The sequence below is a fragment of the Cheilinus undulatus genome, linkage group 10 (assembly GCF_018320785.1).
Source record: "Cheilinus undulatus linkage group 10, ASM1832078v1, whole genome shotgun sequence".
In the NCBI taxonomy this organism is placed as follows: Eukaryota; Metazoa; Chordata; class Actinopteri; order Labriformes; family Labridae; genus Cheilinus; species Cheilinus undulatus.
In genome coordinates, this window is record NC_054874.1 from 30,635,902 (window position 1) to 30,663,051 (window position 27,150).

General features: G+C 38.4%; 1 protein-coding gene across 1 annotated transcript in view; it reads left to right on the forward strand.

Moving 5' to 3' along the window:
• chrna8 (cholinergic receptor, nicotinic, alpha 8) overlaps positions 1-27,150 on the forward strand; it is a 73,460-nt gene that overhangs the window by 21,216 nt on the left and 25,094 nt on the right. Inside the window, exons 2-4 of the mRNA XM_041798184.1 lie at positions 9,519-9,658; positions 19,531-19,575; positions 19,929-20,038. Coding sequence (XP_041654118.1) covers positions 9,519-9,658; positions 19,531-19,575; positions 19,929-20,038 — 295 coding nt within the window. The remainder of the gene's footprint in view (positions 1-9,518; positions 9,659-19,530; positions 19,576-19,928; positions 20,039-27,150) is intronic.

Genomic DNA, 27,150 nt, shown 5'->3' on the forward strand with positions numbered 1-27,150 from the left:
CTTCAGTTGATGGAGGGATTAACGACAAAAGGACAGCACTTAACTATCAACAAGCGTAGGATAACACTTAACTATTACTGAACCAGAGGACCTATTTTTCTTTCCACAGCGATGCTACTTAGATTAAAGCATGATGGCTGGATGTTAAAGTTTAAGGTGAACAGCAACCTTGCAGCTGAATTCATCAGCTTATGAGGGCGAAAAATGTCAATCGGTGAGCAACATAGTTCATTTAAAATGCAGATTTTTTTTTTCTTTTTTTTGGTGTTTTGTGTGGAGGATATGTGGCTGTGAGCTGCTAATGCTAGCTAATAAGATATGGGCTTACTGGGAGTTTACTGAAGCTACTGGTTGTTTTATGTGTGAAATGCAACAAAAGGCAAATAAGAAGCAGCTCACCATACTTTATGATCTTTTCTATTCAACTTACAAGCAAATAGATGGAATTATGACTTTTATCAGTCATTTTTAAGTTCCGGTCATGTAAAATCTGTGTTAAAAGACGGGCTGTAATAAAAGGATCATCAGCTCAGGCTAAGGTTGGGTTTGGTTTTTTTGTCTTGAACTCAGGTCAAATTTTGTACAGAAATATGTGGCTCCAGCCTTGCTCTTGTGCAGAGCATGTGAGCGGAGTGGAGCGATGAGATTTCCCGCTCCTCACTCACAGAGCTGTTCTTTGCGCCCGCTCGTCCGCTCAGAGGGGATTCACGCCGCTCCGCTCATTATCGCTCCACTGCTCACTCAAGTTTCTACCCGCTCCACTCCAATCACTCACCGCTCACTCAATGAAAACACGGAAGTGCATTACCATTACCATCTTCTCGGTTTCAGACAATGGGAAATACTGATATTTTTAAAAAATTACGATGGTGTTAATATTAGTATATCAACACTTTGCAGGCATCTCAAGTCTCTCGGATTATTCCGGCGGAAAGCCCAGTCTGACGTGCTGGATGTCGCTGTCTCTCTGCAGGAGCAGTGAAACCAACACAGGATGCTTCACGGATACAAATTCTTGCAGATGCATTCTGGGTGAGACATGCTTCAGACGCATGGTGTGAGCGGTACCGGAGCGAAATTGGAGCGGGATAGAGCGCAAGATAAGGTGCCGGTCCACCTTTTTTGAGAAAACCGCTCCGCGCTCTGGCCAAAATCCTTCCGCTCCTCTCCGCTCACATGCTCTGCTCTTGTGAGACATGATACTGGATCAGTGTTTGTGTTTTTGTCTGTTTTGTTGCTGTTAAATGCTGGTTACGCCTGATAGTGGTATATAAATGAATTCTGGAGGTTGGTCAGTTACGAAAGTCTAGTGTAAACTCTGGACCAAATTTCACATTATTTTACATTATTTTTTAAATAGACATTAGACATGAGTAATATCCTTAATCTGATTACAGTACTCTTGTGGTTCTGTAAGGTTTTTATTACAAACATCTCTGCCTCTGTCACAGCCAGCAGATGGTAGTGGACACCGCAGTTCCACCGCAGTAATGGCGGCAGCTCAAGATGGCAGCGCCCACAAATCAGCCGTAGGATTGGTCTATAAAATCACAGATCAGATCATCTCAGTAAAGTCTGTTGTTAGCTGCCACTACCTTTATTGAAAGTTAAGTCATTAAATGCTGTTTTTCTTTTCATTGTGAGGTAAATTTGCCAAATCTATCAGCCACAGTGGTCTATGGATCATTTAAAGTATCAAAACAGAGATCTGAGCGAGAATACGGACTTTATCTCTTCTTCTAGTGTCAACAGAAGGTCAAAAGGCAGGCTAATGGCATGAGTGCTTTCCTCAGTTCAGACTGTAGCATTTTTTTAATTTGAGAGGATCGTGTTTCTCATGAGTGGGCATGGTTTCAGCTCATTCAACAGACACACCCACACCATCCTGGAGCAGAATTTACTGCCTCATTTTTTATGATTTTGAAGTTTAATTTTTTTAAACTTAGAGAGATTTTATTTGACTAAAATTTTACCTGGAGGTTCATGACACAGTGACCTGTCATATGACAAACCTAAATACAGATCTGTTTTCACTTTACGGGGTCTTTAATCATTTTAGCATCCTCTACTTCATGGGTGGGTGTAATATTTCACATTCTAGCAAAAAATGAATCTCCATCATTCACACAGTAGTCTAATGATGGCTGAAAGCAGTTTTTTATACTACAGGATTATATATTTTTCAAAAGGTGTTCTTTTGATTTTTGCAGCCATATTTTGGGGTTTGTGAGTTCATGCACTATAAAAATATGACCATCAAGACCATACGCTGTCCTGAAGAACACATTTTATTGAGTAAAGCTGCTTCTGTGACCTGCTGAATTCTGAATGTATGATGATGAACTCTGACCTCTTTGGTCTGTCTGTCTCAGTCACTGTGGCAATAACATGTTTCTATCTGACAGGTATCTTATTATCAAATACCGTCTTAATTATTGCTTCAGGATGCCGAGAGCTTTTTAGGCTGAATTTTCCCTGAATTTTGAATAAATCCTACAGTCTGCACGATCTGAATAAAAGCAGATCTTGCGGGCTGCACATGTGGCACATAAACTCTGAGATCTGTGTACTTTCACCTGTGCAGTCTCTTAACCCTCCATAGAATTTTTAAATCTTTATTTATACCTTTTATTATGACACTGCACAACGATGGCATAGTAGCGTATCTGCCATAATGCCACGGCCACTGGATATGTAAAAAATGCAGAATGAGTGCCTGTCAATATCACACGGAATTTTTTGAGTCCTGTCCTTGGAATTACAAGAGGAATTTCAGCCTTAATTCCAGCTTTGTTTTCCTCTTCAACAGCAGTCACATTGTTTTCAGAATGTACTGACCAGAAATGTCCTGAAGAAGTGCTGTGAGTTCCCACTCCTGACAACTAGGGGTGTGGATCTCTCCTACCAAGACAATTCGATTCAAATCTCGATTCACAGACTACGATTCGATACGATACGATTCATTAAAATACAGAACGATTTGGTCCGATCCAATTCAATTCGGTTCGGTCCGATTTCAATCCTGTACAATCTGATTGTAGAGTCAAAATAACTTTTTGCTTCAACAAAAATTAGCAAAAACGGGGAAAACAAGATAATTTCATAATAACCTAAGTTTATTTGATCTTGTTTAAGAAAGTTTTCATCAAACCCAGGTGTCTTACTTTGATATTAAATTGGGAGATAAATGTTAAGATGAGTTTTTACCTGTACATGTTCGTCCTTCTGTACTTGTAACTTACTTAGCATTATTAATCCCAATAACAGTACAAACTAAATATCAAATTTTCCCAAGAAGCACAAATTAAAAGGAATTTAAAGTCACAAGGAGATTTGGATAGTCAGAGCTCTGTGTGTCTGCTAGTATATATTATACTTTTTTTCCTTTCATAATTTCTCTTAATGTGAGTATTGAGTCTACATGTCGCAAAAACATTGTTATTTCCTTTCTCTGTGTATTTGACCATTCTTGATTGTATTCATTCTTGAATTAATAGAAGAGTGAAGTCCTGTCTGTTTAATATCATATCAGTGAGCTCAGATGTATTGATTATGTCACCAAATCAATCACTCCCAACAACACGTTATGGTTGTAAACCTCGTGAATAAAGGGGCTGTTATAACGGTGATAACTGAAGACTTCTCCGAGTTTTAACTCAGAAAAGTGTTTATGTTCGGGTCTGTTTTAGCATCTTAGCTAAACTTTAGTTCCACCATCTCAACAGGAGAGATCTATGAGCTGCCATAGTTCTTAAAGGGTACAGATGGGCAGACATTTCGAAAGTTATCCTTCCTTCATGTAAAGTCCACTTGACTTTTTCCTGAGGTGCAGAACTGTAACTAAAAGACGTTTAAGCAACGAATGGTGAAACACATCCAGCTACCTAGCTAGCACTTATGCCAAACAGAACTGTCATTTAAAGTTAAAAGGTCACCAAGGGTCGTGCAAAATTACAGATGCAGATCAGGTCCAAAGACCGGTTTGTCATTTTTACCGATCCAGGGCTCCATGGACCGATGCACTCGGGCTGCTGATGTCAAGATCGGTTAACCGATCCATACCGGATTATCTTTACACCACTACTGACAACATTAGCTCAGTGGGCATGGGCTCACAGTTTCCACATCTACACTACCAGGTAATGGGATCTCTTCGACTTACCAGTCTCCACTATAGTTCTTTGCCTAAAACTCACTAAATCACATGTAGCAACTGCACCCTTCTCTGGCGGCTAATGCCACTACTATCGCTAAGTATCTCGTGCGACCTAGCCTCAAAGTTACGAGATATCCTTTTAAGAAATAAAGAAAAGAAACATTTTTTGTTGTGGTGGCTTTTTAAAAATTTTTTATTATTCACTGTGCTTCTTATGGGAGTTCTTGTGGAGGGTTTGTTCAGTGTTTCAGAGTGCCGATAAATAATAAATATCTGTTGTGTTGTCAGTATGCAAATTAATCATTTAGACAACCCAGTTTACCTGTGACCTTCTCAAAGAACCAAATAATATGCTGACCCTGACATTTTGCTGTAATGACCATGGTGTCAGTGACAACTGATTATTGAATATTGATCTACTTTAACAGCTTATTTGAGTCTTAGACAGGCACAGTGGTAGGCTTTCCCTGGAGATTTATTTCACTGACCATTTAGTACACATTTAAAGTCAGACTAGTTGATGAGTCTTTCAGAGAGACAAACTCAGAAATCCACCGACACCGAGCAGCATTTAAAGCAATTTAACATAGGATTAGAGTGTCTTTACGTAAGAATGTCAAATTTGTTTGCCATGTGTGGCTAATTTTAGCAGTAATAGCATCCCTAGCATTTGTTTCTCCATGTAGTGTATCTGAGCAGTTTTTCTAGTTATTCCAGCTCACTTTCCCAATAACTAACATTGTTTTCATAAGGTAAAGATATCATGCCAAATGTAGCTTGTCTAGTTATAGTCTTACTCACTTAAATGGTAAATTTTCATTCAGCTTTTCTGGTCAGAGTCTGTTTATCCTCAGAAAGTTGAAGAAGGTGGGTAAAACACCAGTGTTCAGTAACGCAGGGAACTCCAGGTGGGGAGTGATGCAGGTTGCAGGCATTTGTGAGCCACTATCCTCCATCAGAAATGTCCTGAAGAAGTGTTGTGAAAACCCACACGTCACAACAATAGCTCTCTGTGTATGAGGGCATGGGCTCACAGTTTACACACCTACACCAGCAGGTAACTCGGGATCTCTCCTGCTAACCAGTCACCACTAAAGATTCTCTCCTCCTTCTTTTTCACTGAATCTTCATCTGTAGAAGTTGCTTCTCTGTGCACTCCGATTCAAGTCATAAATCATTTTAGTTTTGATTCAGTTTAGCTTGTTGTTAGTGTCTCCTTTGAAGCACGCAGATCCAAACAGCTCATCAGATATGCTAAGGTGGAAGAACATGTAGCAGGGAACCGAAGCTTACATCGCAAAACAGTGCCCAACACAGAGGCTTCATGGGTGAAAAATGAAACACTTCAAAAGTTTTCAATAAAAGAAACAATTCTGCCAGCTTTGTTTTTGTGGCCAATTTTTATCTAAATCATGCAGAGATAGTGTACCCATCTGCTACGCTTTACAGCCTAGCATCTCTGTACAAGCAGCAAGTCTTCTTAAAGGGACATCACACACTGAAATCAGCGGAGGCTAATGCCACTGCTCTCCCCAAATATATCATGTGACCTTACTTGAAAAATACCAAATTATCCCCTTGATAAAGACATTAATGAGTGAAACAGACCAGTCACATATGATTGATACACTTACCTGAACTCCTTAATAGTGGTGAAGTTTGTATGTGACTGTGAGTGTGCAACACTAAAAGGTCAAACCTAATTGCAGTTAAATGGCAATCTAATGAACTCCAAAGATAGTGATTTATTCAAGTATAAAAAATGTCAGCAGGTCAAAGGTTACATGCATCATTAAAGGGGTATTTTTGAAATATTCATTGCCCATTATTTTTTCATTGTGCAAACTGTTCCCCCTGAGCTGGCAGTCTAAAATCTTACTGTTGGTGCAGCATGTACTTTTCTGAAGTTGTATCCTTACAAACATTTGTTTTAATATGAATGGTTAAACTGTGCCATGTTATTTGTCTTAATCTAAAATAAATTGTATTTGTTTAAATCATAAAAGTTTACAAGTCCTTAAGATTCTTCTTGACATTGCATTTGCTTTTGTGCATCCATCTTTGAGGAACACCTCATCCATCATCTCTAATCATCATCTCTAACAAAATACGTGAAAAATGGAAAACACTGAGAGAAAAGTGTGATTGACTTATGGCAAACCCCCCTCCCAAATCTTTCCTCTGCTGGTTTGTTTGATGAGATCTCTCATTGTGATTGGAAAATGATATCTTCCTGCAAGCCTCTCATATCGGCTTCATTAGTGAAAAGGTTGAAGACACACTAACAGACGCACCCCATCATCCCTGGTGTGTGCTCCGCACGTATGCCTGCGAATTAAAGCTGGCGCAGAGGTTTATTTCATTTGATTATTTAATCCCTTCCAAACACGGTTTTATGAGACGAGCAGCTATGGAGAATGAGCTTTCAATTCTTCTTCACTGGCTTCATTAGTTTGATTTTGTCTGTTTGGACCTCGGTTGACGATTCACTGTAATAAAATGCAGGAGGGAGGTCTACAGGATACAGCTGTAGATGAGCCTGTAGTTAGATTTGAGTGCACATGTTTATGTGATTTCTCTTTGCATAGATGGGCAGATTTATAAACTCATGAGGCAGTGTATTGATTTATTGAGACTGTTTTTTTTTTTTCCTTTGCTGTGGCTATGACAGCCACTGGAGGAAGAAGAAAAATGAAGGACAAAAATACATCTGTAAAGCCATGAATCCATCAATTTATCCCCAACATAAGATCCTAGGTTTCAAAGATGTCTCTGTGTGTAGAGGGGGATACAGTCTGATGTATTTTTCAGTTAGTGTGACTCCTTATGAACCATCAAAAAGATTCTGCTGTGCTGAGCAGCTCCTCGTAGCTCATCTGTCTTCAACCTCAGGCTGAGTTCAGTCCCACCATAACTCTCCTCATTACAGCTTTAATGGGCCAATCAACACCGCACTAAGCCAAAGGCACACTCCTCCATTTCTCACTGCTTTACACAGTGTTACACTTTCTTTCTAAAACTCTTCATATTTCTTATCCACACATGGTTGTCAGGCGGTCTGGCTTTCGTCTTCTTTTTCGCTTTTTACTGGGTTGTCAGCTGTATGTCTGTCGTTCTTTAAACAAATTTTATATCATTGACTGGTTGTGTTCAGACACTGATAGAGATTGGATTCATATTTCCTGTTCCTCGTGTGTATTATCTGGTGTAAATGTTTGCAGTACATTAACTAGTATGTGGGTGTTGCAAATTTGTTGCTAGTTTTATCTTTGTTCTCATTCTGCTGCATCAAAACTTCTGTTTTATTTTCATACTACTGACTTAGGTAGTAATGATTCATTAATTTAATAAGTGATTAATCAGTTAAGTATACCCCCTCTAATTACCATTAAATCTGGTGTATAACCCTTCATGGACCCTTTCTGTAAGTGGGCATATCTGCAGACTTAGCGTGAGGGAATTATCCATAGTTCATTGCATGGTGACATATGACAGGTATTCCCAGGAATGCCCACTAGCAACCCCTATAAAAGTGAAGTGAAAAGAGCGAAACTGTAAACAAAATACATGGAAGGTGCATAAAGGGGTGGACATTGCAAAAAAGGAAGTATTTTTCCTGTAAGTTGTTTTATACAAAACAGCCTTCAGCCACTGAGAAAATAGGTCTGTAGGTGAAGCAAGATTGTTTTTAATCTTTGTTTTAAGCACTGCAAGATGCTGGCTGTCAACAAAAAAAACAAAGGGCTGTCCTATTTCTGTTTCTACCACTTCAAGCCCTTGCAGCCTCATGCACTTATTAACTTTCCAGGTGCAGTCAGTTAAGTCAATAAGGGCTCAGGGTTTAGGGAGGAGTTTGAGATTCAGCCTATGAAAGTCAGTGTTGATGCCAGACAAATGCCAGACTGTACTTAAGTACATACTACAAGTAAATTTTGATTAGTAGTTGTGTACTTTTCCAACCTCTGCTTTTGCTCTGATTGGCCTGTAATGGATGTGACAGACAAGACATTTGTCTAATCCCCTGCTAGAATACTTTGAAAAGTCCTGCCCTTCCCAAATGCTTTGTATGGGAGGTTCTCCAGGTGAATGGGAAATATATCCCATGCAATGGATATTTGAAACAATATCAGGTAAAAAAAAACATTGATTCTTAGATGCTTCGTGTTGTGGAGGTGGAAGATTCTGAATCAACTTATAAATGTCCGATAATTGATAAGAATTTAAATGTTTAATACTGTGGAATAGCAGGAACAAAAAAGTGGAACTCTGACACGCAGCCATTACAGTAAGATTTAGATTACAAGCTGTTTATCTGTGTAAAAGGACATTTTTATGTTTGTAATTTCAGATATGTTACAAGGAAAGGTTGGTTGGTTCAGTGCAGTTGTATATTTCCAGTTTACATTATATATTGACCATTTCATTTGATCACTTTGTTATTGCAGCTCCAGCAGTCACTCATTGTTTCACCATTTTTTGGGGTGTTGCTGCAGCAGTGTTTATGTGTCTGTCATCCTTTATTTTTGGGACGAGCATGGAGTGCTAAATAGGTGTGGAAGGTGAAGCAGAGAATCAATAATGGTGATGAGAGCCGCGCCAACAAACGCATCATTTTAATCATCCGGGGTCTTAAATAATGCCAGCTCAGACTCCTGCCACTCTGTGTGTGGGCTTTGTGTGTGTGTGGATGTAAATGCAGAAGTCAGCACATGTGTTCATTTATGAATTATTCATACAAACTTTCAGCTAAACAACAGACCTCCCTCTTATACATTGTTAGTAGAAAAACTATTTGCATGTTGTTGTGTTAGAATCAGGGACATTTTGACTCTATCGTACACAAACTGAATAGTTATTGTTTACGGCATGTTTGAATCTCCAGCAGGTAAAATGTAATCAGCCTGCAGCTTGGTGCCAGAAAGGGAAGGGGAAAAGGTTATGAATTCCATTAAAGCTACTTTTTGGATTAAAATTCAGCCTCAGTACACAAGAATGTGTTCCAGAGTACAATTTGCAAGTGAAGGAGAACCAAAGCCAAAACAGTGATACTATTTTTAAACAAATCCTGCTCTGGAACCGCATCAATTCAAGACAAGATTTATGGTTTAAATGTAGACAATGTGACTGCAATCCCTGAGTGACCCTCAGACTTGAGTAATAGTGACTGGAGGGGGGCACTTTCATATGTTAAATGCAGCTCACTGGTCACATTACAAAATTACACTGAAGATCCACTTCCTATGTTAATTGAAACCATGACAACGTACTGGCCTAGATCCTCCTTTGTCGTTTCTTAAGTTTAAATATTCTTTAATGCAGATGCTTGTTTACCAGAAATCTCTTGTTTCTGTTGTTTTTCCAGGATCCCTGCAGGGAGAATACCAGAGGAAGCTGTACAAGGAACTGATGACTAACTACAACAGACTTGAGAGGCCCGTGGTCAACGACTCAGCCGCCATACTTGTGGAGCTGGGTCTCACACTGCTGCAGATAATAGATGTGGTGAGGCAAACTGCCTTCACTTATTTGTGTATCTGTGTGTGTGTTTATCATGTAGGAAGTATGGTGAGAAATGGAGGTGTGTGTTTTGTTGGGAATAGTGTGTTGTTAACTGGAACCTGAAGTGGAACTGTGCCTGAATACCTGCATTATTTAGTACCACATTAGGGGACACTTAGCATATAGCGATTACATGGTAGGTGAAGTTCTACGGCACAATAGTCACAATTCATAGCATGGAAGCTAAGCAGTTCTTATGTAACACTGTTTTCCCTCCTGACACCCATTCTGATAGCTTGACTGGAGAACTGGCTGATACTGGGTCGTTTTCCATAACTAGTGCAATTAAAATGGAAATACATTGATCACTTACAGTTTGCTACTTTTTTCTAGCATCAAACTCTCAACACTTTTTTTCCTCTAGTTTAGAGGAAAAAAAGTGAACTATGGAACTATGTACTTAAAGCCTGTCTTTTTTGGGATTAAGGCTCATTTTTAGTCAAGGTCCAATACTGATATGGACAAGCCAGACCAATAAAACACAACAAATAGTGAAAATGATGTTACCTTGCCTTAGCTGGATGGAGATCAGTCAGTTCATCTAAGGAGAAATATATAAAAGATACAATGAAGTGTATGGTAGAGGTTTGATCTGGCCCAAAAGTTCCAGCCTGACTTTAATCACGCCTGTGCACCTCATCTCCAAGTCCAGGGCTGCCCACAGATTTGACTGGGCCCCTGAGAAACCCAGAGAATAAGACCTCCCCAGTTGTGATTTATTGATGATTTCATTGCAGTGTGTTGGATCAGTAGCTTTGGCACTAGCGTCCTGGCTAACAGTTACCAAGTGTATCAAACTAGTACTGGGTTCTGAAGCTGCAATTATTAGTGTTACTTTTCAACCCCTTTTCACCACAGTTACCACCTTATTTTTTCATTTTTTTCCCCCTTGTTGCTCCTTTTTTGCCACTTCTTTTTTTGTGGTTTTTTTTTTGTTTGTTTGTTTTTTTTGCCACTTTCCTTTTGGCATATTTATTCCATTTTTGCCAATTTTCCCCATTTTGCATCTTTATTTTTCAGCACTTTTTTTCATTTTTTGCTAATTTATTTCCCATTTTTTCCCATTATTTTTGGCACCTTTATCTAATTTTTGCCACATTCCATATGTTTTCTGACAGTTTTTACTCATTTCTGCCTTTGCACATTTTTTGCCACTTTTCGCCCATGGCACTTCTATTCACCATTTTGCCTTTCCGTCACAATTATGAAAGTGTTTTCCATTGAAGTTGTTAAAGTATTCTCTGCTTTTTTCTGGCATTCTGAAATTTTTGTTTATTGAAAGGGGTTGTATTTTTTTAAAATATGTTTTACTATAGCATAAATATATATACATATATGTATATTGTTTTGTTTCTTTGGCCTGGTATAAACACACGTATCACTGGAATCCAGTTTATGGTAATGGAAGAGTGGTAGGTGATAGAAAAGGTATTGCAATTCTGCTGGTTAACTTTCATAGCGTAAAGAAACTTTAGGCAAGGACACAATAAGTCTCACGAAGCACACACAGACCCACAAACAGAATTTTAATACAAGTGTTGACAGATTAATCCTCTTCCTTTACGTCTGCAGGCTGCATCCTTACCTCAGCTGACTCATAGCATGTTTTTATATCTTCTTGTCAGTGTTCCATTGTTTTTTATCTTTATGCATCCAGGGAAAGCTGGCTGAGTGTATTTGTTATTTTCCTGCTCTACTGAAGCAGTGTGGGATGGAACCTGGCTCTTATTTTGCTGCAACAAAACTGCTTCAAAAGGCAGTTGATCCAATTCATATAAGCACATGTTCCTGGTAGATTTCTTTGCACCATTTTTAACCGTTCCCCTTGAAACTTCTGTGGATAAACCAGTTATTGCAGTCATGAATTGCATGACTTGTAAAATCCCAATTTAGATTAATATGTTGACTCGCTGGGACTTTCTGCTTCCCTGCTTGAATGTAGAGCTGTATTCAGTCTGAATTCCCCCTGGAGTGTCTCTTTCCTTAGGGGAGGTGTAAGCATTGCTTATTTACTTTCCCATCCACATTTCCTCATCTTGTTTAGACAGCAGATAAGAGGTGACAAACTCTCCCCAAGGGCGACTGTCCTGATAGTGTTTTGTGTCTGCCTGATTTTGACACCCCTGACAAATTCACAATTTATGAAAATTACCGTCCCCTCTTCTGCCCTCGAGATGGTGACCTGAAAATCTCTCTAGGATTAATTTTAAAAATTCAGCTCAGACGAGTCCCGGACTCATTTGCTATGACAGAGGACCAAAACCTGCTAGACACTTAGGAATCTGTCTGTGCATTATTCAGTCAGCCCATCCATGCTAGATACATGTATATACTAGACAGATGTCTGCTCTTATTTGTCAGAACAGATAGATACATCAGGTTTGTTCTATTTGACTGTGTTCTTCCCAAAGGGCATCATGCTTTTTGCAATGGGGAGATTTAACAGTTGTTTATCCTTGTTTTTCACTGTTCATGTAGTCTCAGCTAACAGACGAGGCAAATCTTTATGCATGATTTACTGAGTTACAGCAACACTTCTAACACTGGCAAGAAACATAACCTCATTTACCGGCTTTTAATGAAGGAAATAAAAGTATTTTATTCCTGTCACTTTCATTGTGAAGATGGCTCTAAAGCTGATTTGGGATTTAGTCCTGCTGTTATCTCAGATGCTTAAATAGGATGGACCAGAACACGATTAAACTTTCATCACATCACTTCCACTTAGTCACATCTTAAAACAAATGAACCAGCTGATGAAGTTACTTCTTGTCTATACATGTCAAATGTCAATACCCCAAACTTGTGAAGTGCAAAAACGTTATGCCACTTTGTTAGCTATACAACAACAACATAACATGCTGCCTGCAGGGAGTCTGTGAATGGTTACACTGCATGGCTTAAAAATAGATATCCATTTAATGCCACTAAAAAGTATTCACCCCCTCAAATGTTTTACCTTTTTATTGAAATCAATCATCGTCAGCATAATTTGACAAAAAACCCTCTTAAATGTCAAAGTGAAAACAGATTTCTACAAAGTAATGTCAGTTAAACAAAAACATGTGTCATGCCTTGCTTTGAGATTAAAATGACTGCATAAATATTTACCCCCTTTAAAACAGCTGACCCAGTTCAACAGAGGCCCAGACATTGGTGCAAGTAGTCTCACTTTTAGTGATCACCTGAGTGCAGTGAGTGTGTCTCAAGTGATTTTAGTGTAAAGACAACTGTGTCTGGATGGTCCAGTCACTGGCTAATCAGTACTCCTGGCTACCATTACACCATGAAGACAAAAGAACACTCCAAGCTAAACAGAAAACTGTTTTTAAAAAGTAAAACAAATAAAACAAAATAAAACAAATTTCCAAATCACTGAACATCCCCCTGAGTTCAGTAAAATCCATCATCATGAAATGGAAGGAATATGGCACATTTATAAATCTCATAGATCAGGACATCCTCACAAACTGAGTGACCATGCAAGAAAGGGATGAGAGAGAGAGGCCACCAAGACACCTATTACTACTCTGAAATAGTTACGCGCCTCAGCAGCTAAGGGAGAGACTCTGCATTCAACAACTTTCAAAGACCTTTCAAAGTTAAAGCTTTATGGAAGAGTGGCAAAGAGAAATCTACTGCTGAAGCAAAAAACTCACAGTAAATCTCAATTAGAATTCACCAAATGGCATGTGGGAGACTCCATAGTCAAGTGGAAGACAGTTATTTGGTCTGATGTGGCCATAGTGCTGCTTTTTGGCCATCAGACAAGAACGTTTGGAGGGCACCAAACACTGCACGTCACCATAAAGACTCCATCCCCACTATGAAGCATGGTAGTGGCAGCATCATGCTGTGGGGATGCTTCTCAGCAGCCAGCCCTTGAGGGCTTGTAAAAATAAAATTAATGTGTCACAGTATAGGAAAATCCTGGAGGACAATCATTTTTCATTCTGCAAAAGAACAACAGTTGGGAGAAGATTTATTTTCCAGCAAGACAATGACCTGAAGCATACAGCAAAAGCTACACAAAAATGGTTTAAAGATAACAAGGTGAATGTTCTGGAGTGGGTGAGTCAAAGTCAAGACCTCAGTCCAGTAGAGAAATTGTGGCCAGAATTGCAAAGAGCTGTTCACACCTAATCCCTGTGCAGCCTGACAGAGCTTGAGCAGGTTTGCAAAGAAGAGTTGAGTAGAACTGCCGTGTCCACATGGTATTATTGTAGCCAAAGGTGCATCTACTAAATACTGACTTGAAGAGGGGAAAAGATTTATGGAGTTATGCAGTTTATGGAACACAGATTTCCACAAAATAATATCACTAGAATAAAACTATGTAATGTAAAACTTGTGTTTACTTTAACATTAAAGAGGTTTTTTTGCTTTCAAAAAAGAGCCAAATTATATTGACCATGATTATTTTATAAAATCAAAAAAGGGTGAAACATCCTTTCTCCATTCCATCAAGACACCTATGACTTCCCTGAAAGCCTTTCTCTATTCCTGCCCCACACTCCTGACTTTTAGCTTAGCCAGTGTGTTATCAAACTTCACAGGGGCCTCACATTTGTTGACAGCTGATAGACCAATCCTATCATTTTGATTTGGGGGGAGGGACAATAGAAAGAGGCATTCTCAGAGTATTCAATGTAATCTGATTCTTTTGTTCACAGTCTGTGAACTTCATGGCGAGCTACCTAAAAGCTGTCCTGAAGCTATTGGTTGTTTTTATAATATGTTGTGGACCCATGAACTAATGATCTCTTTTCCAGAACACAGCAAGGGTGCTTGTTCTATGCTGTCATGGGGCCTTTCTAAGTAAACCTTTTTAACACACTAACATCCTCCATCTCATGGAAACAGCATGGAGTCTCCATAAACGAGGGACAAGCTGCTGATTTGGTGCTCAGAATTATGCTTAAAACTTTTGATCATCTCCAAAAAATTCTGTAAAATCCAAGAAAACTTCTGCATGGGAGGCAGTATGAGTGGAATAGGATGGACAACCGGGTTGCAAATTTCTCATTTGAATTGAATTTTTTCAGTTATGCCAAACGTGAAGGAAAAATGTGTTCACGTCGTTATCAAACATCTTGTGCAGACAAAACAGAAGAAAAACGGAAGAAACCAATCAAACCAAAAACGCTTGCTCTCCTCACAGCAACCTCCTAAAAAATGAAACACACCAACTTCTCTGCTGGTTTCACACACCTTTGTCCCCCTGTTCCCTGTTCTCTAGAGCCAAGCTGTGTAATCAGTGCCACCTTAAATTCAGCTGTAATCAATCTCATCTGGAGTGAACAAACCCACACACTGAACAAGAAAAATACTCATTAAACTTCCCAAGTCAAAAAGTTCAAGCAAAACTTAAGAAATGTACAACACTACCATTCAATTTTTCCTTAAACTAGGTTTGATTCATCTCAAAGTAATTTCAACTCTGGTCACCTTTAACATGAAATGTGCACCTTCATCTCAACTTAACATTAACACAGTCAAAGAGAATAAACAGTTTAGCAGGGAGGAATGTAGGATCTCTTAATAGTTTGTTAGATTGGTTGAAAATTATGAAAAAATAATAATAGTATCAAGATTCTGCAGTGTCCTTACTACAAGCCTTAGTGTACATTGTAAAATTCTAACTTAAAAATGTAAATTTATCCATATTTGGGTCTTTTTTTTTGTCACACTGGGTTCAACCACTGACAGAGGACACCTAGAGCTTATACAAATCTGTTAGTGCTGGCCTGGATATTAATGAAAACCAGGATGAGGTGCTGCTGATAGCTAGAAAACACTCACTTTAGATCAGACTTGTGTAATTAAGCATCTGCCTCAAGCATCATGATAGTGTATCTGTGATGACAACAGCACCCTCTTGAGCCTGAATGTTTTACAGGAGACACAAAGACTGTGCATACACAGGGCTCAGTTCTCTGACTATGGTGATATCAGTGATAGGATACTTATTTTGAACATATCTATGAAGTATCAATGGATTAAATGCTGAATGCATCTCAAATACATAACTGAGTAAACACATGACCACTGGTCATTCTCCACTTTCACTGGCCTCTCACAAGAATGCCAATCTTGAAGACAAATGGCCCAGCAAACCATTCAATGGCCACCAGAACTGTTCTGGAGGTGGGTGGCACCTCAGCTCATGTCACCTACAATCATGGATGAAAGTATTGGCACCCCTGGAATTTTTCCAGAAAATACATCATTTCTCCCAGAAATTGTTGCAATTATAAATGTTTTTGGTATACACATGTTTATTTCCTTTATGTGCATTGGAACAACACATAACAACAGAAGAAAAAAGCCAAAATTGATATGATTTTACATAAAACTCAAAAAATGGGATGGACAAAATTATTGGCACCCTCAACTTAATATTTGATCGCACACCCTTGGGAAAAAATAACTGAAACCAATTGCTTCCAATAACCATCAACAAGCTTACACCTTTCATCTGGATTTTTGGACCACTCTTCTTTTGCAAACTGCTCCAGGTCTCTCAGATTTGAAGGGTGTTTCTTGCAACAGCAATTTTAAGATCTCTTCATAGGTGTTCAATGGGATTTAGATCCAGACTCATTGCTGGTCAGTTCAAGACTCTCCAGCGCTTTGTCTCCAACCATTCCTTGGTTCTTTTTGAGGTATGTTTGGGGTCATTGTCCAGCTGGAACACCCATGACCTCTGACACAGACTCAGCTTTCTGATGCTTACCCTGCATTGCGGCCCAAAATCTTTTGATAGTCTCCAGATTTCATGATTCCTTGCACACAGTCAAGGCACCCAGTGCCAGAGGCAGCAGAACAACCCCAAAACATCTTTGAACCTCCACCATGTTTGACTGTAGGTACTGTGTTCTTTTCTTTGTAGGCCTCATTCTGTTTTCTGTAAACAGTAGAATGACGCTTTTCCAGAAAGCTCTACCTTAGTCTCATCTGTCCACAAAATGTTCTCCCAGAAGGATTGAGGCTTACTCAGGTACATTTTTGCAAACTCCAGTCTGGCTTTTTTATGTCTTTTTGTCAGCAGTGGGGTTCTCCTCGCTTCATCTCATTCAGATTATGACATTTGGTCCAAGCTGACACTTTTGCACCCTGACTCTGCAGGACAGCCTGAATTTGTGTGGAAGTTGACTGAGGATGTTTATCCACCATCCCAACTATCCTGCGCTGCATTCTTTTGTCAATTTTTCTCTTCCGTCCACGTCCAGGGTGATTAGCCACAGTTCCATGGGTTATAAATACATGTGGACACATGTACACATGTACATGCACAATAAACAACAGAATTTCAGGATCTCTGGAGATGGTCTTGAAACCTTGAGATTGTTTAATTTTGCTTCCTAAGTCCTCAGACAATTCTAGGCTCTTCTTTCTCTTCTCCATGCTTGGTGTGACACACACAGGCACACAACACAAAGGTTGAGTCAACTTTTATACACTCTAACTGGCTTCAGGTGTGATTTCTAGATTGCCAGCACCTGTTACTTCCACAGGTGAGTTAAAATGAGCATCACATACTGGAAATAAAATGATTTACCCACAGTTGTAAAAGAGTGCCAATAATTTTGTCCGGCCCATTTTTTGAGTTGTGTAAAATCATGTCAATTTTGTCTTTTTTCTTCAGATTTTTTGTGTTGTTCCAATGCACATAAAGGAAACAAACACATGTATACCAAAAACATTTGTAATTGCAACAATTTCTGGGAGAAATGGTGTATTTTCTGGAAAAATTCCAGGGGTGCCAATACTTTTGTCCATGACCGTATATCTGAGGGCCTATCCTCATTTTTATGGTTTATTTGTGTCTATAATCAAAAGAGGCAACATCAACCTACATGTGATGTGGACAAGAGTTGTAACCTAATGTGTGAGGTATTAAGAGAAAGATGGATGGTAAAGGAGAGGTGCCTTTGGAGAGAGAGACAAGGGGAGGGATAATTTTTTTGAGGTTCATTTTAAAAGGTGGAAGTAAGGAGCAGTTAAAGTGGTGGTGGTGGGGGGTGGGGGGGTGTATAGGCAAAGCCTTCCCCCACACTTTCAAAAATCCTGGAGGAAACCCTGATGTGTATACCAAAACATTTGTAATTGCAACAATTTCTGGGAGAAATGGTGTATTTTCTGGCAAAACTCCTTTCGTCCATGACTGTACATGCTTTGATTAGAGACCTCTCCTCTGTGTGTTCAAGAGAGGAAAGAGAAAGAACCTTCATCTAGGGTAGGATGCAGTTTGTTTATATTTCTCTACAATAAACTTCACATAAAATATAGCTTTTTAGTCTTGTGTTTATGAGTCCAGTGTCTGTTCCTTTATACCATTGTATATTAGCATCGACCTTGATATGATAGATAGTTAAGCAGTTGAGACTCTTTAAACACTGCGATTATGCTGAGATGGTTAGCAATGGACATATTAAATATTTTCTGAGCAACATCAGACAAACTAGATTAGTCATAAAAAAACCAGAAAGCTCATGGTTTTGGTTTTCATCATACAGTACATAAGGGGGAGCAGGACATACCTCAGATCACATGGGATGTGACACTCACGCATGCGCTCATCACCATCACAGCTGTAAAATAAATATATTATTCAGTATTATTTGATACTAGCATTCAAGTTTGGCTGCCTCAGACAAAATACCTGCTAAAGACAATAATAATAATGTGTACTTTTAAATCTCACAAACATGGCAGTGAACATAAACAACTCTATCTTTTCTGCCAGTTACCTGTTTCTTTTCTAATTTTCTTGTTTTTCACCATATAACAGAACACACACCCAGGACAGCCATCTGACAACATTGCTGTATTTGTTTTACCTTTGCAGTGACTTTTATATTTGACCTTAATCAGTAAAATCAATAGAGATTAATATTCAACAGTTATAAATGCGACTTTATTGCTGTTAGATGACCTTAAATCATATGATCTAAGGTACGGACTATAAAAGAAGATAAAGCCTGTGTCAGTGTTGATATTTCACATTTGTTCACTATCTACTAAAAGCTGCTGGCGTTCTGACCTTGAACAGGTGAAGTTATTATTATCAGGTCATAGACTTTACCCAGCCAAAATCCTATTTCACTTTCATCATTCAAAAAAAAATGAGAGCACACATCCAGAGATACACAAACCTTTGGGTTTTTAAATCCCTGAAGAGACAGCAATTTCTATCAGCTGGGACTTGTATCGATCATCTGGGTCATCAGCACTCAGAAACACATTATGGAAAGGGTGGCCATATGAGCAGGATTTATTTCAACTCTAAATAAGAATGAGAGAGAGAATATGTACCAGTAAATGGACGAATAGATGCAGGAAGCTTCTACCACCAAATTCATACAATATCCCTGTGTTGATTTTTTTACTGTGCACTTGAATCTGAATTTTGGACACCTATGTCCCCTTGAACCTAGAAAAGAAGAAAAATCATTTTACAAGTGCTTTTTGTGCAACTTTTTTCTAAGTTAAAATCTTTCATAAAGACAAAGCCTTCAGTGTAGGTAAATTTTCACATTTTTAAGAAATATTTCTTTGCTTTACTAATTAGAGTTTTAAGCCCCATAATGAGTTGTGACATTAGGACATTCTTGTTTTATGTTGTATACTGTAAATATGCAAATCAACCCTGTAGATGTAGAAAGAGGTCTTCTCCTCTTTATTATATTGATAATCATTATCGTGATTTCCTTTTTTCACACAAAATAAAAACACACATTTTCTCTTTCTTCACATCTGTTATTTATGTGTTTATTTACTAACTGACTTTCTTATGTACCCTATTTTTAAAGGATGAGAAGAACCAAGTGCTGATGACCAATGCCTGGCTGCAGCTGGTGAGTAAAACTTTAAGAGGGATGCATTATCAATAATTTGATAGCCTCTAGCAAACTCAACAGTCATAAGCCTTTGAGAAGGACACAGTTTGCATGTTGCTCTCTTAAAGGAAGTTATATCAAAGGTGTTGACTCGATGATGGGGAAAGACGCTACAACAAGTAGAAGCACTAATTCATTCAAGAGAGGCTTTTACCCATATGTGGAGTCCAAAGTGACTATTTCACTTTGGATACTGCAAGTTTTCTGATGTGCCTTTTTTTATACTTGATTTGATTTTTAAAATTGTATCCATCTAAAAAGATGATTTCAGAAATCTTTGATTGTAATGTCTCTCTATCTTTCTGTCTCAGTACTGGACGGATATCTACCTGAGTTGGAATACAGAAACCTACCCTGGTGTCCAGAACCTGAGGTTCCCTTCAGACCAGATCTGGACCCCTGACATCCTCCTTTACAACAGGTCAGACCGTCTGTCTACCATTTATCACAGCCACCCTATACCTGCTATGACAAATATTTTACTCCCCAGAGCGTTAAATGACAATACAAAGCCAGTGTTACTCTGTAGATACGTTTCTTTGAGCTCTTTGTAGCTCAGTGAAGCCTCATGGGTAGTTTACACTCATTCATTACTAGTGTAGCCAACACTCATTAATGTATACATGTCAATACCTGCAACAAGTTTAAGCCAAAACAGTCCAAAAAACAACTCCACACATCTTTCTCTGTTCTAGACAGCAGACCAACACTAGGGAATAACTACTATCTTGGCTCTCACTGGGACTTCCAGGCAGCAAGATTTTGTCCAGAGCCTCTTCTGCTATAAAGGGTTAAAATTCTGAAAATTATTCAGTATTTGATTGTTCTGATCAGAGCTGAAGTTGATCAAAAGATCTGACCCAAAAAAGCAGAAAAAATATTAATGTATACTATTTTTATTGCCATTTTTGGAAGTGGACATTGTAGTTCATGAGTGACTTGAAAATGTAGTAAATTTTAACCCGGATGCTACACAAAAGCTGATAATGCATAAAAGTAAGTATTTTGGCTAATCATGGACTTGAAATAATGCCCCAGCCAAACAACAATTGGTTTAAGGAAGATATCAAATTTTTTGCTTTTTTTCATAAAAAACAACATTGAATTTAAGTAATAAAACTGGCATTTGAAGGGTTAAAATCCTCAAAAAGATTAAACATGTGGTAGTTTTGAGCACAGCTGAAGCTGTTTAAGAGATTTATGCAAAAAAAAGCAGAAAAAATATCAATCTGTTAAGTTTTTATGGCAGTTTTTTGGAAGTGGACACATTTGTCCTTAATGACTTTAAAGGGTTGTAAATTTGTTTCAGTGTTCCCCTGAACTATTATAGAGCAATTGAAATTTGAATTTGAAACCTTTACCAAGAAAGAAACTTTGTTACAAAAAATGTGACCGTATGCACTAACACAGCCAAAATGGTGAGCAGATAAAGAGGAAAAATTTGCCCAAATGGACAAAAATGTCCCTAGTGATGCCTGAGGGTTGATACATGAGGACACTATAGGTGTGTAGAGAGAGTAAGCCCTTGTTTTCTGGGATTAATAGTTATTGACAACACCTCAGCAGTGTGGTTAGAGCACAACAACAGTGACTTTTTGAGAAGGTTAAGAAACTTCCCCGAGCGCTGCTTGTCAACATGAAACACAAAACACACCGCAGAAGACAAGAAATGATGCAGCAGCTGCAGCTAAGCTGACAGAGGAGCATTCAGCGTGTTGTGAACACAGCTTGACTTGGCTGGAACTCAGTTAACGCTAGTTGAGCATCTGCTTAGAGGTCACTATATGTAAGGACGGCCAAGAACATATATAAAGACATTAGACATCCAGGAAATCATCAGTGTAAGCTCTCATATCAGGCGCATCAACAGATCAATGTAAACATTCAGAAACAGGCTGAAAAGCGGCTGGCTCGGTCTGATTCTGGTGTCTTACCGTTTTTTGGATGTGTGGAATATTTACTGACATATCACCACCTGTAATATGAAGTGTTCTCCTTTAACCACCATGTTATTTTGTACAGTCTATATCTGTCATTTATAAAACTTTCTTACACTTAACTGCATCTGTCATCTTTGCTAGTTTATTAGAAATGTTAACTGCCCCATCCCATCTAGTTTATTTATTAATATTTCTCTTTCTTAAATCCTAATTTATGCCTTAATGTTACTGATATGTTTGCAGCTCTTTCTGCTGCTCCTAGATAGCCAAAATAATTTATTTATGGCAGGTTTGTGACTAAGAGATTACGGCCTGGTTTCTTTTCATATACTTGATTTTTATTTCATTGTCTCACATAATAACATAAGTGTTGTAATCCACTTTTCCAAATCTTCTATGACGGACGGCATGCTTTCTTACTTTTTAGTAAGTGTGATTGAAATATCAGTGTAATCCTCTGATGCTGTGCTGTTTTATTAAATTCTGATTTTAATCTCCACAAACCATGGCTGCATCGGGGGATTTTAAGCCTCTATGATAAAGAGTAACAACAAGTCAAACATAAACCAACATGGTCATGCACTGTTTGAACTGTTCTTATACAGGTTCATCTAATAACATTAGAATCTCATGTAGAAGTTCATTTTTTCACCCAAATAAAAATTAAACCTTCACATATTCTAGATTCATCACACAAAGGGAAATATCTATTTATTTGTTTATTTTTAGTCTTGATGATCATAGCTTACAACTCATGAAAATTAAAAATGTGCTATTTTAAAATGTTCTATCTCATCTTCCCCTTGATGATACCTTAGACATTCACTATGAGGTTCAGGTCAGGCCAATCAAACACAGTAACACCAGTTTCTGAATTTTTTTTCCTCAGCCTAGGTGAGACACTCTTCTGATGTCTGTAATTCAGGATTGGCTCCACAATTGGACCAAGACATAAAGAATAAAAACAACCCTAAAAGCTTTTCATGTTGGGAAAGATGTTTTCAATCTTCTGCTGACCTGCTTCGGCATGAGTATGTGATAGTTAACGAGGAAAGGGTTTCTTGTCATGTGAATGATTGTGAACAACGGCGGCTAGTGGAGCAGTTCGCTCTGAATTAGTCACAGTAATACTTTTGTCAAAATCTCCTGTCATAACTGGACATCTCTTTGCTGAAACAAGTGAAGAGAGCAACACTGAAAGCTTTCCGTGACAGAAAAACGATGTTTTTGCTCTTCTGCTGACCTGTTTCAGCTTGACCATGTGTTAGTTAAGGGGGAAAAAGGATGCTTGTATACAATGCTTGCTAGTGGAGCAATTAGCTCGGACTTAGCCACAGCAGCACTTTTGTCAGAAATGGACGGCGTTCCTTTATTAAAACAAGCTAAGAGAGTTACATGGAAAGGGTTAGGTTTTGGTAGTGGTTGTTTGCAAGACCTGCTAGTGGAGTCATTAACTCGGATTGAGCTGCAGCGGTGGCTTTGTCTGAACTCAGCATCGTGTCTTTTCTAAAACAAGTGCAGAGAGCAACACTGAACGCTTTCCATGACAGAGAAAATGTTTTTGCTGTTCTCCTGATCTGTTTTGGCATGGCTTTCCGATGATGACCGTGGGCTTGTCCAGTGCATCCAGGGCCTGCTGCCGCGTTAGTTGTTAGCTCAGATGTCGCTATAGAACCGCTGCAGTTTGCTTGAAACTGGACCACTTTTCTTTTTAGAACCAGAGCCACAGCGAAAGCTTGTCTTGGCAGAGTAGATGTTTTGCACATTTCTTGTAGTGATGTGTCCACCCCGCACAAAAGTGCACAGAATAAAGGGAGGATATTTCAAGGGGGCTGTGGTTCACTTGATGTGTGTGGTAAGTGTTTGTGTACGACTTTTGACTAATCAGGTGGTTTTATTATTATTATTACTGTTATTATTCTTTTAATGGAAATCACAGAAGACTACTCACACTGTGTTTTATGTTTAATATAAAAAAACTTAACAACATTCAAAATATTAAATAAAAGCTATATAACTTGTGCTTGATTGTCTATAAAATATAGTTTTATATCAAGCATAGTGTAAAATTATTGCTATTCTGAGAATTAAAGGATTTAGTCCAGCAGTTCTGGAAAAAGAATGCAGTTATATCAATCATGGGTCAGAAATACTGCTTAATTAGTCTAATTTAAAAGCCACAGTGGTACCGAATTCAGAGCCATTTAGGAGCCAAAAGAGCTTTGAGCTCAGTTCAGCTATTCTTGCCGACCAGAGATGAATGATCTAGATCTCTGTGAAAAGCCAGAATTCCCATCACTGATTTCATCATTGTTAAAGACTTGATGAACAGGCTTTTTCTTGATCAATTTACTTTTTAAAAAAATAGAGAGAGACTTTCCATAATACTTCCAATGTACAGAGTATCATCACTTTAGGTAATACCATCATATTTAAGCAGAAAACAATCTGTTGTTATTTAAAAAAAAAAAAAACTTAGAGGAAAGGAATTAATCTTTTCGCTTCTTCAACAGGAAATATTTTAAGTAAATATCTTTTCCACAAAATTTAGGACATAAAACCAAGGCTGGTGAAGTAACAGTGGTACCACCAGTTTTATTTTATAATTCTCACAGTAAACCGTAATGATCACAAATATCAGATAGTAAGTGAGTTTTAGTAGTGATAAGGCTCACAGTGAAAATAAATGATTTAAGTAAAATAAAAGTGCATTTGTTGTGTTCAACTGACTAAAATCTGTTTTATCTTTAATTTCATCTGAAAATATGTATGAAAAAAATGAAAAAAAATGTAGAAAGTAGAAAGTCTAAATGAATTTTAAGCAAAAATAAAGCTCACTGTAAAAATAAAAACTAATAAAAACAACACAAGTTTGATAAAAATGGTTACAATGTTATAAAAGAGCAAATCAGTCCTAATTTAATATTATTCCTTGAAATTTCTTTAGATCTGTTAAATTTACCACTGGATCACTCTATGTTTTTTAAAAATCCTTGGCAACATCTAACAACTATGTAGAGTACCATTATCCTTACAATGAGTTATTTTTCATGAAAATATCCTTAGATTAATTTATGGTTCCTCCATTTTTCACAATAAAATTGAGTTAATTGCTTGAAATCTAATCATGACATTTGGCACTACTTTTCACCTGTATTACGTGTACATTTCATCATCTTACCATTGTTAGTTATCACAGCAGGCCGTTTGTGTGCGACCAAAAGAGATGTAAAACTGCATTTTGCAGCTTCTGGAGGAAACAGGAAGTTTGATTTGCTTTGGGCCATCACTGATTGGTCAGATGCTGTGATGTGCCTTTCTGTGACATTGACTGGTCTCCTCTGATTGGTTGAGAAATCAATCATTCTGGTTCTACTGTATCACAGAGAGGTGGGAGGAGGCCACGAATGAAGTCTACTGAAGGGACCATGCGTGGTTCCTTGTCCTATAAAGGGTTAATTCAAACTTTACTCCAGTTGTTGTAAAAGGAAGAAAAATGGCTGACCAAAGGCTATTGATCTGTGTTTTGTTTTTGATTTGGACCAGTGTGTTAGCAATAAAGTTACCACTGTCTTATTACAATTAATGAGACGTAAGGGCTGAGGGTTTGATTAAAATAAATGAGGTTGAGAGCGCTCATTGCAGTTCTTGATTCAGGTCAGGCTGCCGCTGTTTGCTTATTCACTTTTTCTTCATGCTTCTCCGTGAGGCTTTCTCAAGTCAATTAGAAATGTAGGACAGTTTTTTTTTTCCTCTGAAACAACTAATTGCATCGCGTGTTCATGCTTAGGCTACAGACAGATGATCTGATGTGAGACAGCAAAGAAAGAGAGACAAAAAGATGAATAGATTTAATCACAAAGAGGATAACAATGACACAGTTAGGAAGTGTTGGGCAGTAGTGGAAAACAGAGGATTTGAAAACAAAGTTAGGATCAGAGAGACAGACAGCTTTTCAGAGATATTATTGACTGATTAGAGCTTCAGATGTCTCACTTCCTGCCTACATTATCCATAAATTCACTTACACATGTACATAACAGAGAACACAAGGGAAAAACAAAGGTTTGGGGGTATTAACCCAAATTTTAAAGCTCAGCTTTTAGACCTGCAAGGATTATGCATCCTAATCTCCCTGCTCTCACCCCTCTATGTCCCTGGCTCTACCTCTTACCCTCCCCCCCCCTCCCTCCATCATCTCCATCTTTGCCTTACCCTCTCTCCCCTCATCTCATTCTATTTGTGTCTTCCTCTGTCTCTCTTTCATAACTCACTGTCTTTCTATAATTCACTCTATTCAATCAACTCTTTCCCCTCCATATTTTATTGTTTCCAGCCTTCAGCGACCCCTCCTTCTAAATCATGCCTTCTACCTGTGTCTGTCTGTCAGTCTGTCAAGGTGTCAGCCAGTTACAATGCCCTTCTTCTCACAGTCTGTCTTTTGGATATGATTCTACTTTTCTACAGCTTTTACCCCTCTGCTACCTGATGAAATTCAGCCTCACATGAAGAGATAAACCTTGTTAAAAACAATGCCTGTAGAAAAATGTTTATGCTCCAAATCAGGGCTTGACATTAACACCAGCCAACCCACCAAATGAAGGTGGACAACTGGTGATCACTAAACTCTTTAGTGGTCACCAGTGTCCTTGTAATGAATTGGGGATGTTCCTAGGAAAATAATTTTCCCTCCAATTAAACCCAAATTATAGTTTTGCTTAGTCAACTAGGCTAAAGTCAAGCAAATACACATTCTGTAAACCAGTGTCACACTGCAACAACAAAACTACTCCACACTTACAGAATGTCGCTAACAGTTAGCGGTGCTCAATCCTGTTTGCAGTTTAACATCCAAACAACTGATTTGAATCACTTATTATCGCAATTTGACAAAATATATCTCAGATACACTTTATGGGCAAAAGTATTTAACCCCCGACCATTACACCAACAGTGACTGTAAAGACACTGTATTCAAAAACATGTACTTTAAAGGTCACATATTATGCAAAATACACTTGTGCCCCTGGCCTGTCCACAATCCCCCCCAAGGTGGGGCAGTTTTCTGTGATCTTCTTCTCTCGTTTGGTGCATTTCCATGGCAGCAATACAGCGCCACGTACAGGCTTGGCATATATACTACAGTGTTTTCTGTCATTTTCAGTGGTTCCGTGCTTATGCAGATATTTCCTGAAATGATCCCGTATTTACCGAAAACTTTGTCAAAACGAAACAGAAATATAGCGTTTTTGTCTCTGTGTGTATGTGGCCTGAGAGGGGGATCAGGAAAGCCACATCCATCAAGCCACATCCATTTCCTGAGAGGGGCTGAGTCAGGGGCAGAGTCAAACAGATCAGTAGCATTTAAAGCCACAGACACAGAAACAGCTCATTCTGAGCAGGGCTGAAACAGAGGGGGCTTTAGACATGCAGAAATCCAATGCTGGAGTGTTTCTTTTTTTTTCAGAAACAATCTTCACAGGCATGTTTTGGGGACCTCTGAGACCAATATAATCTTGTTCTAAAGGGGTAAAGTATGTCCCCTTTAATATGAAGTTGGTCTCCTTTTTGCAGCATTAACAGCCTCCACTCT